At 44.7% G+C, this 17,174-nt stretch overlaps 1 protein-coding gene across 1 annotated transcript in view; it reads right to left on the bottom strand.

Moving 5' to 3' along the window:
• Positions 1-17,174, bottom strand: part of ST7L (suppression of tumorigenicity 7 like) — a 427,879-nt gene that overhangs the window by 131,246 nt on the left and 279,459 nt on the right. The window contains exon 12 of the mRNA XM_069633325.1: positions 2,019-2,169. Within this exon, the coding sequence (XP_069489426.1) occupies positions 2,019-2,169 (151 nt within the window). The remainder of the gene's footprint in view (positions 1-2,018; positions 2,170-17,174) is intronic.

Below are 17,174 nucleotides of genomic sequence, written 5' to 3' on the forward strand. Positions count from 1 at the left end.
TTTAAAAATATTTCCAAGCGGGTGAACCCTCTAGAACACACCTTCAATAGTTCGGGCTTCCTCGCTACGCTCGGATGCTGTGTCATATCTGGGGGAAATATGTATGCCCCCCTCCACTTAAACAATTCACCAACCGCCACTGGCCCTAGCAGTGTGCTAGGAGCATGATGGGGAGAACTCCGGGTCTGTGGTGTTTTGGGGAAGGGCACAGGGACTGGGCTAGGAATGGGATGAGGGAGTCCAGAGACTGATGGGAGCAGGTGGGGGAGCCCAGGGATTATACTGGGAGCAGGGAGCGGCAACGGCGCAAGATAGTTCAAAGCCATTTCGACTTACTGTCCATTATGCATTTGTGGGGGAGGGGGGCGGTCTGCCCACATTTTGCTCAGGAGGGGCTCAGACCAACAATGTTTGAAGACCACTGGTCTAGAGTCACATTTCCCTATTGAACCGTTCTTGGAGGCCCATCGTCTTGCACCACATTTCGAACCGCACAGAGCACCTGCTCGAACCAGACTCGACTTGCTTCATGGGATCAATGCAGCTTTACGCCTTCTAACCCATTTGAACCCGCAAGCAGGACAGCTCAAAGCCAGATGTCAGAGGAACAACAACTGAGGCAGAGTAGGCATGAGCGGATACCCGAGGGAGTCCAGATACAATAGCACATGGCAAAAGGCATACCCACAGTAAAGGACGATCCACTTTCAGCGCTGATGGTGGGCCATACTCCACTGAAGATCCATCTAAATAACCGGCCGTCCCAAGCTTGCTTCCCGGGACCCTTCTTGTACCCGGATAACAGACTAAAGACCTTGATGACTAGGGGGGTTTCATTTACTCACTCAATAATTCAATGCCTTGACTGGGTTCCTCAGCACATATCGGGAAATGGAGATTCATGAGTAAGGCAACGTTTATATGACATGACTCAAATATCCTGAAACCAAAATCAGGCTTGTGCCCTTTCTTGATGGCATAAACTGCCCGGTTCCATAGCTAGACCCAAAGATAACGCAGTAGCAAGTTTACCAAATGCAGCCTGGATTACAACTCCTCGTCTGACCTTTGAAGCAGGCTTCCTCACCCCAGAGGGGAACGTGAAGCCAGTGAAGCCAGTCCCAGGGTGCCCCCTCCGATCCTCCATAATTCCCCTCCTTATCCTCACGTGCACTATAACTCCCTGATAGGTCTGAGTCACCAAGTAGGTTTTCCCTGATGAGAACATATGCATGGCAACACTGCCCTTAAACAATGCCCGTGCAGGGAAAAGAAAAAACAGAGGATTTGTTTAATTTTCCTCCAAATCCAATATTTGTGGTCCAATGAATTCTATGCAATTAGGCCACTACAAATGTTCCTATGTTAATGTTAAAGGATATTTGTACCGCGCACTATCACCACCGGAGTGGTCCCCTGGCGCTCTGGCGGCTCTGAAAGAGGGAGGGGGTGGGTTAGTGGGAATGAGCTGGAAAAGTGCAAGAGAGCAGTGATGTGCTGTTGGCAGCCTCAGCCCAGTGGGTCCGTTGGCTGGGCTTGGGGTGTTTTGCGGTCGGTAGTCGTCGTGTGCTGTTATGGAAGTCTATGTGTGGTTTGTTTTGTTGTTGCAATGTAGTGAAGTTTGTGCGGATTCCTGCGTTTTATGTAGAAGACAGATCATAAATCCAACTGAATTAAATCAGTGGCAAGTACCAATCTCCTGCTACGCCAAGGGACGGATCAGTGATGTCTGGATTTTGTAATGAATATGGAGGCAGTAGGTGGATGTCTCTTGCTTATTAAGCATGTCGCTATCAGCCTGCACATCCAGTTGCATATCATGCTCCATAGGAACCCCAGAAAATTGGATTACACTTTTTAGGCAATTTAAACAACGAGCTAATTGAGAAATGCCACAAGGGTCCCTTTGAACCAAGTCACAGTCACATCTATAATGGGTTTCAGACAATTCAGAGGGAACATTTTGGACAAGGTGATTGAGCAGAGACCAGCACCCTCGCCGCACAACGGCTACTTACTGCCTTCCCATGTGCAATGCAGCAGGTTCAAGGCCCCTTCCACCCGCTTCCAGTGTTGGAGGTGAAAGAAGGCATACGCCACCGCCTCGCTGTCCCCTCGCTTCAGAATATGCTCTGGAGGTAAAATTAAACTTTTCATCTCCAATAAATACTAGAAAGGGTGGGAAAAAGAACAAATAAAAAGATGACATTAAAATTATAACCGTGGCATATTTGCATTTGCTTGCACTTGGAATCCTTCTGGCAAAGTGCCTTCAAGGAGAACATCTCATGTCGTCAGTTTACTGCAATAAAACTAAAATAATAAATAAACAGGCAAGCACAGAAAAGAAATTCACAATCTCTCATCTACAATTTATTCATTTGATTTATTTTTGCATTTGTAAAGCGCCCAAAAACAAACGGACATCGAGGCGCTAATTATAGGGGGTTAGGGGAGTGGGGGAAGAGTGGTAAGCACAGCAAGTCACATAGTTTTTTGGTTACATAGACATTGTCAATGAAAAAGTTCTGAAAAGTATTTCACTTCATCTGCATTGACAGTCACGGAAAAGGCTGTTTTTTAGTTGCTTCTTGAAAGGCCAATAGTTACAGCGTTGGTAACCAAATAAACTACCTTCATGACGATACCCATTCTCCTAGGCCTTGCTCTCCCTTCTTCACTGCTGGTCGAGGATCCTTGCATCACAGGCTAGACAGGAAAAAGCTTCACCAAAAGAGGTTGCTGTCACTTTAAGAACTTGGGGATGGGACCGGAATATTGAGCATCAATCTACTCAACAGGCTACAACCTTCACAGGTATGCCTCAAAATGTCACCTTCCAGTTCCAAAAGTTTGTTCCGCCCTGGATGTTTTTGCACAGCATATGCCTAGAGGTGATGGCTCAAAGAGTGTTTTTATGGCGGGAGAGCAAGGACTAAGATCACCGGAATCACCATGAAGGTAATTTTTGCATACTCTCGCGTACTGCCCTCCCTTCTTCCCAACTGGTTGCAAGACAAGACTGTGCCACCACAAGTACTCGGTGCTGGAAACAGGATTTGGTCAGCCAGGGTTTAAGCAGAGATTCTGAAACAAACCTGTTGGCTAAAGTAGGTATTCAAAGAGCATGAGGATTGCCCAAGCGGCTGCCCTGTAGATTTCTGCAATGGGCACCTCTCTGAAAGGCTCACGAAGCAGCCTTAGCTCTAATGGAATGAGCATGAAGATTGTCAGGGTACGGGAGCTTAGATAGCTTTTAAGCTCTAGGAAGGCAAGAAAACCTCCATCTAGCGATGGTGGCTTTGGCCGCTTTGGCTCCAGGTAAGAAGCACCCGAAGTAGTAAACAGACGGTCAGATTTCCTGAATTATTTCGTTATATTTCAGGGCTCTTAAAAAAAAATCGAGTTTGTGCAAAGTATCCTCTACTGAGACAGTGTGAGGCGTGGGAACGGGGATCGGGAGAGGAATTTCCTGCACCACATGAAAATAAGAAAGGACCAGAACCAGCTCCCTAAAACGAGGATAATGGTAGAGGAATCCATTAAAGTGTCTTCTCACCATCTCATGAGGAGAAAGTCTCCCCGCTGCAGTGGCAGTAAGAAGTGGCTGACAGAATCTGCATGCAGGAGTGGATTAATGCCTGCCAGGTAAGTAAGACATAAGAGGGGAGCACTGTCCAAGGGTGCTGTAAGACGACTGATATTCTCAGAGAGGAACACATGGGCAAACGCGAGCGACTTGCTCTTTCTTTGCCTTCTTGTATAATCTTTACTTGCTGCATAAATAACTGAAAACTTAGCTTCAGAATAATCCACAAGTTAGCATAGACTAGTTCTTCAAGAACCTGACGATCAAGCTCAGCAATGGAAGAAGTACTGCCCCTCCACCCCCTGCTCCATTAGAAGGTCCCGAAACTTGCAGAAACAAACACTCCCTTTGAAAGAAGACGAAGGTCTGAGAACCATTACTGACGAGTAAGGGGCTACCAGAAGGAGAATATAGTTGTGAGTACCCATGAAGTACTCAGTGCTCAACAAAGAAAGGAAGAGGGGGGGGGGAGCGTAGAAGGTCACGAAGATCCACTGATGTTAAATAATCACACGCCAGGAGGGTCCTTTGGAATCTGATCTAGGATTGTCATGTGGCAGGTTTCCAAAGGCAGAACCTCAGAGTTTTGAGAAGTCTAGAATTGGTACTGTGAAGTAGCAAGAATGGAAGCTAAGGCCCCTTTTCCTCTCTGGGATCGCCTCCATAGCACCCAAGAGGAGAGGATTTTGAACCACATGCACTAACTTTGGAAAAGACCTCTGAAGGAAAAAGCCTCTTTGATGATTTGGAGTATGCACTGATCTTGTGTGATGCTTGACCAAGGCTCTGTAAAAGGAGGAAAGCCTTCCCTCCAGAGGGAATGCATGGCGCATGACCAGAAAAGGAAGAGCAGACATCTCCACTTTGGAGTGAAGCCAACTTTGGGATAGTATCCTGGTTGGAGGAAGATCTTACTGCTGGTTTTGAGTTTGAACTAAACTTATTTTTTTCATGGTGGAACCGCCTGTAGAAGAAGCAGCAACAGACGACTTTCCTTTTGCCAATTGTCCGGTCTTTAAAGCCTGAAAGCCACAGAGGGCTGGAAGCCAGATTCAGAAGTAGTACAAATAGCACTCAATGCTTTAGCAGTCACAATATCACTTATGCCTGCTTGAAGGAACTCATCCATAGAAAGAGAAAACGTTGTCCTGATGTCAGAATGATGTTATGTAGCCTTAAGTTAAGCAGGCCTCTGCAAGCAGACAAAGACATTCTCTCCTCTTATAGTTATGTCAGTGAGGTCCTTGTTAAGCTGCAACTGCTTTACAGGTGCTCCCTTCTCTTCTTCAGCCTTAACCAAAAGAAGAATTCGTGTTGGGTGCCTGAAGGAAGCCTCCCAATTGTGGATGTTATTCACAGCCAGAACAGAGGCATATTTTATCTGCTGGAGAGCCAGCATGAAAATATGGTATGTTTCATGCCTTGTGGTTGTGACAATTTGGAGTCTTTGACAACGACTGCAGAGGGGTGTTGGACAAAACTTTTGCCTTCACTAAGGGCTGCCAACATCACTACATATTGTTCTGTAGGTGTCCCTATTAAAACGAAGGGCTATCCCCAAGGGATCTTCTAGATGAAGTCTAAACATTTAGAAATGACAGGCTCTAAAGGAGACCTCGACCAATGCTGTACCATTTCGTCCATAATACAGGTTTCCATTGCAGTAGTGGCTTGGCTGGAATGGAAGAGAACAATCTTGAAAAAAGACCAATAGCAGCAGGTTGCTCGCGAAGCAGCACATTGAGAGCTTAATAGATTTTGACATAAACAAAAGTCATTGTTTGGAAGAATGAATATGGGAATGTCATTCTCTTTCTCAAATGCATCATCATTTTAGTCAACACTGGAAATCTTCTGTGGAGGAGGGTTACTTGGTAGAATGTCAAAAGGTTCTGAAGGAGGGATAAGACCTGGGTAACGGAGGAGGCACACTGGGCATAATCCCTTGTCAGCAGGTTTTGAAGCCAAAACCTCTAGGTATTGTGATATGACAGATTGCACGAAGGCATCCAGAGAGTAGAGTCCTCAACTAATAAGGCTAGAGGGGTTTCGGAGGAGTCAACCAAGGCTGGAAATTCTGCCACAGGCTAGGAAGGAGTAACTGAAGTGTTTTCCATGTTAGGATAAACGTTGAAGACCATTGGTTTGGGTACCTAAACATTTGTCAAGAAAATAGGCACAAAAGACCAAGATGGAGAAAGCAGCTTCCTCTGCAGCAAAAAATCGACTACAAAAACATTGAGGTAGGAATAGTCCTTTTCCAGTATCCGTCCAACATTGTCTGCCATAAAAAGATCATCCAGCACCGAAAGCCAAGACTTGCGACTCCGCACACTCCAACCAAGAGGAACTTTGAGGTGCGTCATCCAGAATTCTTTCCTGAATGGGCGGTGGAAGGTCCCTTGATAGAAGAGGTGGCCACTTCACACCGGTACTCAGAGGCGATACAGAAACAGAGACCATACCGGTCCAGATTCACTCAAACCACAAGGATGCAATTTATGTATCTATTATATTTATTAGACCTTTGTATGGCGCCTATACACAAGTGTTTCCAGGCACCACAAGACAAATAGGGGTGGGGAACATAGGAAGAAAAACAAAAAACAAACTGTTATATTGGCCTTGTGGCAATCCTACCGTGCAACTGCAAGAACAAGGTGGTAAGTGCAGGGGTCGGGGTAGAGGGAGAAGTGCAGGAGGGGCAAGTGCTGGTGGAGCCATGAAGGCAAGTACTGGGGGGGAATAAAAGGGGGGTGGTAAGTGCAGGGGAACAAGTGGACCAGGTTTGGGCTAGTCTGGGGAAGGGAGCCCAAGTGCAGTGCCGACAAGGGAAGCTGGGGGGACTTGTAGGTTTGTGGTCTGGCCCCTGTATAACACTAAAAGGCCACTAAACGGGCCAGGCCCCAGTTGCAGAGGGAGAGTTAGCAAGGGAGGGGGAGAGGGAAGGAGGAGGAGAAAAGGAAACTCTTGAGAAGTTTCCTGAATTTAAGAAGATCCGGCTCAAGTCTGGGGGTGGGCAGGGAGACCGTTCTAGTGGGAGGAACCAGCTGATGGAAATGTATTTTGTCCCCCCCCCCAAAGACTACAGTGGTTTGTGGTACCGAGCCCTTGTTGATCATGTAGACAGAGATTTCTCAGTGACGTGGGTTTAATACCAACATAGAACTAACTGACAGGAATTCACTGGATGGAAAATTCCAGAGACACTTGTGCAGGAATTTAAGGAACAGCCGACGAGAAGTGCTTATAGCATCCTAGCCACTGCTTGAAACCTGCAGTCAACGGCATGCACAGGCGGGGAGGTGAATGTCAGAAAAATAGCCATATTATCATATATGCCCTGCTGGAAGGCTAGTTAGCAAAACAGTGGGAAAAAAATCACCACCAATAAAGCTAGGGGCACAAAGAAGGTCTTCCCATGGGGAATCGAGAAGGCCAAGAATCATCAACTGGGGCGATAGAGTATTACCTGAACCTATCACTAGCAACAGGAACCGTGCCACGAGCCTTCCCATCGGCCTACATCAAGCAACTCCTTAAAGTTACATCTGGAAATACAGAAGACCTAACAAAATAATGACCAATTTCAATTATCGCATACCAGAAAAAGCTACGTCTGAGCAAATCTTGAAATATGTAGAAATCACCAGTTGTCAGATCAGGCACAAGTAGGCTTCAGACCCATGAAGGGAACAGAAACTGTGCTACTATCTATATGTGATTACCTAAGGACCAATGCAGACTGCAACACAAATTCGGTACCAATACTACTCAATCTCTCAGTAGACTTCGATACAGTCAGCCACAACACTCATCAAAAGGATCGAAGATACTGGGGTCAGCAACACAGCTCTCACCTGGCCAACATCCATCGTGACAGAACCAAAACACAGCACCTTCGTAATTGGTTATTTCAAGTCAACACCTCAGAAAATAACATGTGGAGTCCCACAGGGCTCATCGCTGTCTCTGCTACTCAACAGCTACATGACCCCCTTGATTAGCCTCATCAAAAAACAAGGCCTCACCCGCTACAACAACGCAGCCGGCACGCAAATCATCTACAAAATAAACACCAGCAAAGAACAAAACCCAACACTCTCTGACTGCCTCGCTGAACTAAACCAGTGGATGAGCAGCAAAAGCCTTAAACTCAACCGGGACAAAACCGAAATCATAATTGTACCCAACAAACCGGTGAACAACCATCACATTTCATGGCTCACCGAGCTGGAAATCCTGGCAAAACCATCCAAAGGGGTTAAAAATATTGGACTCTTAATGAACAAACTAATGCTAGAATCACAAGTCAACGCAGTAATTAAGAATTGCTTCTTCCACCTACAACCGATCAAGAAGATACTTTCCTTCTTCTGCGCCACACACAGACCACTCGCAGTCATCTCTCTCATGTCAAGAATAGGCTACGCAAAAATCACCTGTCTCGGAATGCCAGAATACCTTATGAGAAAGCAACAACGAATACAGAACACAGCAGGAAGACTACTCATTAGACTCACTAGAAGAGAACACATAACACCAGCGCTAAATAACACTGCATTGGATACCAGTGAAAAAACGAATCTTCTTCAAAACTCGCTGCATAACACACAGAGCCATCAACGGCTAAGGATCGGAATTTATGCAGGAGTAAAACTCATCTACAAGTGAATAATTAGATCCAGCAACGACCTTCCCCCTCGAGCCGAAACAATACTCAAACAAAATGTGGGGCATCAGCATTCTCCTTCACAGCGGTGAAACACAAACTCGTTCCCAAAGGAAATAATAACAGAAGATCAACAAAAATTCAGGAAACTGTTAAAAACATGGCTTTTTAATGCAGTAAGCAGAACAAAATAAAAGAGCGACTAATCCTGCCACTGCAACACAAGAGTACTCTACGAGACTGTACCACCAAAAGAAAAATGAACCCTGAACCCAATACGAATAACATAAGCCAAAGGGTCAACACGTCGCAAAAGTAACACAGACAACTCAGGCTATCCCTATTTACAGATGGGCCCAAATTGCTGCACTAGCATAAAAAACAATACTCAATACTGGAATACTCAAAGTGCACATAAAAACCCAGCTTTATTTAAAACACACAATAACGTTCGGGACAGCATACAAACAGCTCTCGACATAATCATGAGTGTGAGCGGATTTTTTACTACAAGTGCGTTAACAGTGACGTCATACTACGAGTTCAGTTACAAAACTTATGAGGGGTTATAATGTAGATAATTCCTTAATATACATATATATTACATAAGTACTACTTTCTCCATTGCGCTAAAACTATTTGATGGCTCCTCCTGATTCTACCCCATCCTGGATAATGATTTCACTACATCACCATATTAGCCACTGGTTGGCAGGTATTATTCATCAGTCAGTGCGGCAAGAGGGATTTCGATTGGTTGGCACATTTCTCATCAACCTTGGACACTTTGATGAGACGTCAAAATATGAGACACACATAGGGTAGGGGGAGAGAAGTCCATGGTCTGAACTTATTTCAAATTAAAAGTACTCCATATCATTCCCAGGACATGTTGCCTATCAGTCCCTTTGTGTTTGGCCTTGTGGATCGTCTTGTGTCTGTGTGTGCACTAGGGAGTTTCAATCTGTACAACCAGGTGGGTGCCCATGAAAACAGGTCATTAAACCAGTCATCATCTTCAACACGACATCATCTTAATGTGCTGCTCCTGTAAGGCTTTAATGGTGGGACCCATTATGCTCGTTTGCTGGTTGGTATGTAGAGGAAGATGAGCCGATCTTGGTGCAAACGCCCTCCTCTATGGCCTTGATGAGATCATGAACATAGCTATTTTGGAGAGTCATTAATCTGACTGCTCCCAACTCCTATTTGATTGCATTGAACCCCTTTCACAGTGGCATTTATTGTTTGTAACGGCTCCCATGTGGTTATCATTTGGCATGTGTTGCTGCTTGTAAACCAGGGGCAAGATAGGAGGTTAAGAACATTGCCTTTCTGCTGAACAGTTTATGTTTGTCAGACATGTCATCATTGGCCTTGATTTTTGTTGAAAAATAATTCTCCCTTTGGGTATGTTTTAGGGAAAGAGACATTTTGTGTCTGATGTTCGTGCTTATCAGGGGAAAATCACCAATCTGCACCTCGCTTTGTAACACCACCAGAGCCTGTACACTTACTACTATGGAACATATGCCTCCACAATTTGGAAGGAGCTGCATATAGGCCTTTGGCCCACATCCCAATAGTGGTCCATTAATACAGCTGTGCCCACCTTCATGCCTTGTGGGTTCATGATACGTAGGCAACCCTCGTTCATCCCTCCATTCACTGAACCATTGCTTCTGAAACAGACGGTTTGATTTTGTATTAGTATCATCAGTACTGGCTCCGCTTCATCTTCTACCCAGGCAAGCAATTTGGAATCTTCAGTCCACTCTTTAAGGCACACCCTGTTTGTATTCTCTGCAACCCCCCTTGGTGCCATTAGGAGTGCTTGTGCTCAGTCCATCAACCCATCCTTCTGCGGTCAATACTTACCCTGCTATTTATAACTGGCGTCTATTCCAGCAATCAGGTGTTTCTTTCAATTCTGTGTCTGTACACTGCAACAATGCATGATCTTCTATTTTAATTTCTCTGCGGGCCGGACAATATGTATTTCTTTTCCTTCTGTTGTGTTTCTGCCTTAATCATCAGGGGCATCTGTTTTATGAAGCTGTCCTCACACAGGGCACCTGCCTTCGTTACCCAATGTATGGTCGCCTGTGCGATGAATCCTACGGACTCCTCACTAAACCCCCTGCCTAAAGTCTCCTCCCAGGTAGCCAGGGAAAGGCCAACGCTTTTTGATTCTGACCTTGGTGCTGGTGTTCTGTGGGAGGATCACCTGGGAGGAGAAAGATCCCAGGAGAATGCGAGGACTCTGTGGGATGAGACGCAGCGTATCTCCACCATACCAAGGTCTGTTATGGCCTGCTGTCGTAACAATCTTTTTGTTACACAAACTAACCATCCAAATAGGAGTAAAAACTATTGTAAATCCCTAGGCCTTGGGAGAAATAAAAACCCTTCCAGAACCCTGGAGATGTATACAGCTAAAAACTTATCAAGCTCCAAAGCTACAGCGAAAGGAAATCTGTGAATGATAAAGATTTCAAATCTAAAGAAATGTGTTCCTCTCTACAAATTAAAGCTGGCCACTGATCCTTCTGATATTTCATTGAAGAACATAAAGGGGGAACAGAAATAAGTTTAACAATGAAATTCAAATCAGAAAAGTGAACTTTGCCATTAGGGACTTCAAGCTCCATAATTCCTTAAGTATTGGGCCGAGGAAGAGGGCTAAAGAGGAACAACGCTGGGGGAGTGGTCAGATTGTTCATTAAAATGTCCCACAGCGGAGAGGGACTGGGAGGCTTAAAAGGTGCAAGCCATAGATTAGCAGGAGAAGCAGTAAGATCAGATCAGTGTAGTCCGTGTATGCAGCCAACGTGGAAACTAGGAGGGAGAAGAAGCTTGGACCACTGGTCACCAGAAGACAGCAGCCAGACCTGAGAAAGGGTCTGTGCCTCCCGAAATCTCAAGTGCAGAGGTCGTGCAGTGAGAAGAGTGCAGGAGGGAAGCTTTCCCTCTTAATACCTAATTTGCAGAGGTTGTGCATAAGCTTTCCGTCTCAAGAGGCTGTCTGGAGTGCACCAGAGCCTCTGGAGAAAATGCAACTCCTGTCACAAGTGGCGCAGCCCACAGCGAACCAGGGATATCGGTTTGCTTGGTCACAGGGAGCCAAGTAAGCAGAAGACCAGCGAGGTGATCGAACGTGCACACCTTACCCGGCGAGTTCACCAGCTGAAAGTGACCCCGGAGCGCTCCGAAAACTGTTTGCATGCTCAAGGCAGGCTTTTAAACTCACGTATGAGTGAAAGTGGTACTGAAAGTTATTTTGAATACCAAACTATTAGAAAGCAGCAAAAGTATGTTTTTTGTCAAACCAAATGACTAACTTTAAGCGTGGGATTTTGTTGAAAACCCAGCAACCAGAGGGGGCAATATTATTAAAAGCTAATACATCCAACCACTGCCCAAGCCAATAGAAACCAAGAGCAAGGCAATTCAAATACAATAGATATTGCCAAAGGCAGAAAGGAACTAATGAAAGGTCCAAAGTGTGTGAAGTTTGTTGCCCATATTTTCAGAAGTATATGACAAACGCTGCTAGAAACCCACATTGCCAAAGAAAAGTAAGAAGTAGAATAAGATCTTTTCCTTGTCAATATTTGGTTACTTATGCAGTGGCGAAACAAGAGTGGCAAGAAGGCTGCCCCTTCTGGAAAATGTTATTCAGAAGGAGAGAAGCATAATTTTCAGAGGCACCAACGTGAATCTTGTTTTCCTTGAAGAGTTGGTGGAGGCTTAATGTGGCAGACTAATGAACAGAGTGAAGCTGGTGTAAAGTATCGTAAATTGATCCTAACCACAGAAGCACTTCTTTATGAATCGATGTTCGGGCATGGGAGCATACCCAAATGGCAAAACTTTGAAGTGGTAGGGCTGGCATGGGAGTAAAGCAGGCCAAAGTTGATGAAGTGTTATATAGTGGTGCTGACAAATAATGTTGGTTGTGGTACTGAAGATAGAACTGTATAAAACTGCTGTAGAGGAGTTTCATTTCTTCAGCTGTGCCAAAACATCCTGACAAAGACAGGCATTACTCTTGTTCAAGGAAGAGAAAGAACTTTCTGTTTTCTTTTTAAATCTATGAAGTATTGAAACTTTCTGTAGTCAAGTTGAAGTCACAAAGAACTGTTGGAACTTTGTTACAAACCAGGATTTCCTTAACTATGGAGCAGAATCCTTCTTGAATCCAGGGGAAGGGGAATTCACCCAGATAAGGAAAAACGATTATTATATTGTGAATTTAATTGTTATAATCGTTTTGCCTTTGAACTGGCATACATTAAATTATTGTATTTATAAGTGTGAGGGACAGACATCCTTTTTAGAGTGTTTCTTAAAGGCAGGGTTATCCTCGTCAGGGTAGGGATAGTGAGGCATCTATCCAACCTTTCACTTTAATAAAATGACATTCTAAAACATCTTCACAAAGTTCTCTGCCTAACATTTCTGACCCTTCACACCTAATTTCTCTGTGACTGCCTTTTTGTGGTGCATAGTGCAGGATGTATTAATCAATGTGCTGTGTGTGTGTTTACTTCTGTTGCTGTGAATACTCGAGCGTATGAAAAATCTGAGGGCGTTTTCACATTTAACCTGCTCAAGAACCCCCCCTCAGGTAACCAAGAGAAAGGTAAGGCGGTTAGATTCTGACCCCAGAAGTGAGGCTGCAAAGGGGTACTACTGGGATGGAGGGTTTTTAAGAATGGAAGTGAGATGCCCAAAGATGAGATCTGGCATCCCCCTTTCCCTAGTTCCGTTATATCCTATCTCCCCTCTACTGTCATAGGATATCATCACCCATGTCCTAACCTACCTCGAGATCTTCCGTCGAACACTCACACTCTGAGGAAAGAAAGAGAATGTAAAAACCCTTTCGCTAACTATAACCCAGACATATCCTCCCGTCCCTCTAATATCAAACTACTGGGAGAACCAATCTTTTCCTTCCCTGTTAACCTCATTTACTGAGGGCACCAGGGTGAAAGAACCAATACCAATTTCCTATCCTAAGAACACCCCTAGACCAGAGACATGGAATCTCCCCTTTCTTGACAGTGACCTACTCAAACCTCCCTCAGTCTTCATAGAATAAGACACACATTCTTCTCCCCCGAAACCCCTAAGTATCACTCAAATACTGTGATGAAGAGGAAATCAAGGAGTACAGATTTCCTATGAGTAACACCACTGTGGTACTGGGATGAGGAAGAAGCAGATGGAGGCACATCAACATCTTCATAGGCTATGTCCCACTAACAAGGTCAGGCAATTGAAATCAACCATGCCCACCTGCAGCCTATCAAGTCTTCAGAAGAGTATAAAGGGAACACTAGCAATCAGCAAAGAGAGTGAGTTGGGAGGAGAGCCGAGGAGCCGTGACTGCCCAGGACCAGTGGGAAGAAACAGGGACGCCGATGGTCTGTGTGAGGAAGCATCCGGGAGCAGTGTAGCTAAAGATCCATGTTTCTAGCAAAGAAGAAAATTCCAAAGAAAGGAGCCCAGAGGCGTGCAGATCCCTTGTTATATTGTTAAATGAAATGATCGTTCCCCCCGTGGCTAGGACAGGAGCCGAGGAGTGTCTGAGGGACAGGTGGGGAGACCCTGACCTCCGATAACAAAGATGTTAGCCCAAGAACAAAGACAACACTACCGGTGAGTGAAGCGCAATGAGAGCTCTGTGTGTATCGAATTAAACGAGCAAGATACAAAGTTGCAGCCCGAACGCATAACACTGGAGACACGAAATTACAAGGATACACAGTGGCTGAATGGTCGCGTGTATGTTAACACATTCTCGAATTACTGTAAAGAAATGAAGTGTCTGCAAAGCAAGGAGCAGTGTACGGAAACACAAAAAGTGAGCAATTTAGAGATCCTAAAAAGGAGGAGCGTTGCGACACATTAAGTCAGAGCAAAATTCAGAAAACGGACAGGAAAATGTTAAAGTGTGTTGTAAAAACATTGGGGAGATAGACCCCAGAATAAGGAAAAGAGAACTCTATTAAAGATAAGGCACCTGGTTCACGACCTGTAATGGGTGGACCGTGCAGTCTAACAACTGTGCCACGACCAAGGGAGCCCAATTGAAAGCACGCAGCTGCATGAGCTAAAGGGCTTCTGGGTTCACGGAGAGGAGACCCGAGAAGCCTAAAGACCATACCAGGAAAAGGTAAAGTAAACTTCTTTAGACAAGTGAACTTTTTGCCAAGTGAATGTTGTGCCATGTAAAACCTAAGAGACTTGTAGAACTTTATAATCCAGAGTGCCTTAAACTTTGAGAAGGGAGCTGCCGAAAGGCTACATTGTCACATTAACCTTAAAACAAACACTATTGAGTTGACCACATACCGTTCACCCTATTATTCTGTAGAAGTGAGGACTAGCATAGGTTTTGACACAGACCGTATTTTGTTTTGGACTAACAGACTTCGACTTCGCTTAGTTTTATTTCAGTTAGTGAACAGTCCCATCTTCGAGTTATGGCAAGTTAAGAGTTACATCATCCTGACCATTGAGAATAAAGGTTTTCAAACTGTTTCACCCGTCTGTATAGTCTCTTGATACCATGTCTGTCTCACAGGAGGCACCCATGGTATATGGAATGAGGGAACGAACAAAACCTCTCTCAGACTTCTTTTTTCCCGCCCTACTCATGTGCTGACGACACGTTGTTTGTAACACGGAGGGAATTATCAAAATATTGCATCATGTCGTACCTGTCATTTTGCACACTCCTACTCTTAACCTGAATGCTTACTTCAGGGGGACTGTCAGTTTCCATTTCCACTGCTATTATCTCAGGAAGTATACTTGTATCACCCTCAAACAATGGCCCTACCATACCACTGGTGCTAAATTGCCTCACTGCAAGGCAATAAAAGGAAATAAAAGTAACTGAATGCCAAAAAGAAGGGCGAAATCATTATAGTAAAAGAATTTACATTTTGTAGGTAGCTGGGTCTATAAGCCTGTTTGGGCAACAAAAGAAAATATTTGATATTATTTAAAAGAAATTCATGTCAGTCTTTTTTCTCCTAATAAAATAACTGTTCACAAGACAATACTAGTTAAAATTGAGAGGGCATTTCTTGTGCTTCGCACACTCCCCATCTAGGAAATCTCTTGTACAGTGAATATTGCTGCAGATTTGGCCTCTGGACGTGTGCAGGGACCTGCTTCTATCCAGCGAGAAAAGGGACATACTGCCACTTATGTTTTGATGGCCATTACAAATGCCGAAATGGTCCCGTGGAACATAGTATTGCTCCTCTCACTGTTCGTGAAGTATTGTTGGCAGTGAATTTTGACATATTATGCAATTAACAATAACATTGTTCACATATTCGCTAAAATATGGGATGAACCAGCCCAAAATAGATGCTGGAAGACTTTCTTGTGGCATGTGCTGGATAGTGTAACTGCTCCAGAGCTACTGAAAGCAATTCAACAGGCATAACTCATTTCCCTGTGCTATCCGGTCTCCAAATTAGCTGTGGGGGATAATGAGAACCCCCACTCTTCCACAATTCCTGCTCTACTTGTGGCACACATCCCTGCAACTCTACAATCTGTAACTGGCAGTGTATTAAAACCCTTCATCGTCATGTTAAGTGCACCTGTGCATTTGTTTTAGGGCAGTTGTAATCTCTAATATCTCAGGAAAATATGCTGCCCCTTTTTCGCTTCTGCATTTGTGGTTTCATTGCCATGGAAATCATGTCTGCACCTGTGGTATGTGCGGCGCACTTCACCACGGCAACCGCCGGGTGACAAACAAGCATGTCTCGTAGCCTCTCCAATAATGGCGAATACTGTACTGGGTGCTGTCTGCATGCTGGAAGTCCCTCCTTTTCCAACAGGACAGTCCTCAGTGTACTGTTGGTGTCATGTAGGCGCAGTCAGAATACTCCTCATCTCACCTACACCTCATCCTTCTGCTCTTCAAAGCGCTACAATCAACGCTAATTCTGCCACTGGTGCTGGGAAATGTGGTGGTTATCTTGCACTTTCACTATCTCAAACCTGCCATTCTCTTCTGCCTTCATCCCTGCCGTCCCACTATGCCTTTCTCTGCTGCTTTGATATATTGTCAAACCATAATTGAAAAAAAATTAACCCCTCTTCAAGGGCATTTTCCTTGAGATGGGGCACATCATCATAATAATCGGTGTAGGTAGCAGAGTCACGTACATTATCTCCCTCTTTCACTGGCTCCGCTATGAACCTTGCAGGGTACACGATGCAGCATCTCACAGTTTTGATTGATGGATTAGATATTATGATCTCATAGCCTGAAGCACTTTGAGTAGTCAATGCGCTTTTGGGCTTTTCAAAGATGTAAAAAAGAGCAGGTTGAACATATAATGTCACTGCTCTTTCCTGTCGGATTACAAGGTGCTTGGTTCTTCTTCAGAAGCTAAGGTTGCGTTGGAGGGCTCTTCAATCTGGCGACTAGCAGCCTCTAATCCAGCCATCCGGCCCCGGGAGTAACACAGGATGCAATACTATGGCCTCTATGAACTCTCTTGTATTTATGCTATGTTCATCCTACACAACGATTAAGTGCCCGACAAAATCAATGCCTTAATTAAGGTGGCAGGCATGCAAGTGGAACCTTTTTGGCCTGCTCTTTTTGGCAAGGCTCTTGCCAGCATTGAGACCGGAAGCCTGATCTGCAATGTAGGAGCCGGTGGAGGTGCGCCAGCACCTGGAGCCACAGCAGCAGCTACAACTACAGCTGCTCCCGTTGAGAAGAAAGAGGAAGAAAAAGAAGGACTAGTCTGAAGAATCTGAGGACAATATGGGCTTTAGCCTCGTCGACTAAATTACATTTTGTCAGACGTGGGATGTGGCAACTGAAACAAGTTGTGGGACCCTTAAGTATAAAAATGTTAAGTA

Source organism: Ambystoma mexicanum, chromosome 13 (assembly GCF_040938575.1).
Source record: "Ambystoma mexicanum isolate Mex_15411 chromosome 13, UKY_AmexF1_1, whole genome shotgun sequence".
NCBI classification, from domain to species: domain Eukaryota; kingdom Metazoa; phylum Chordata; class Amphibia; order Caudata; family Ambystomatidae; genus Ambystoma; species Ambystoma mexicanum.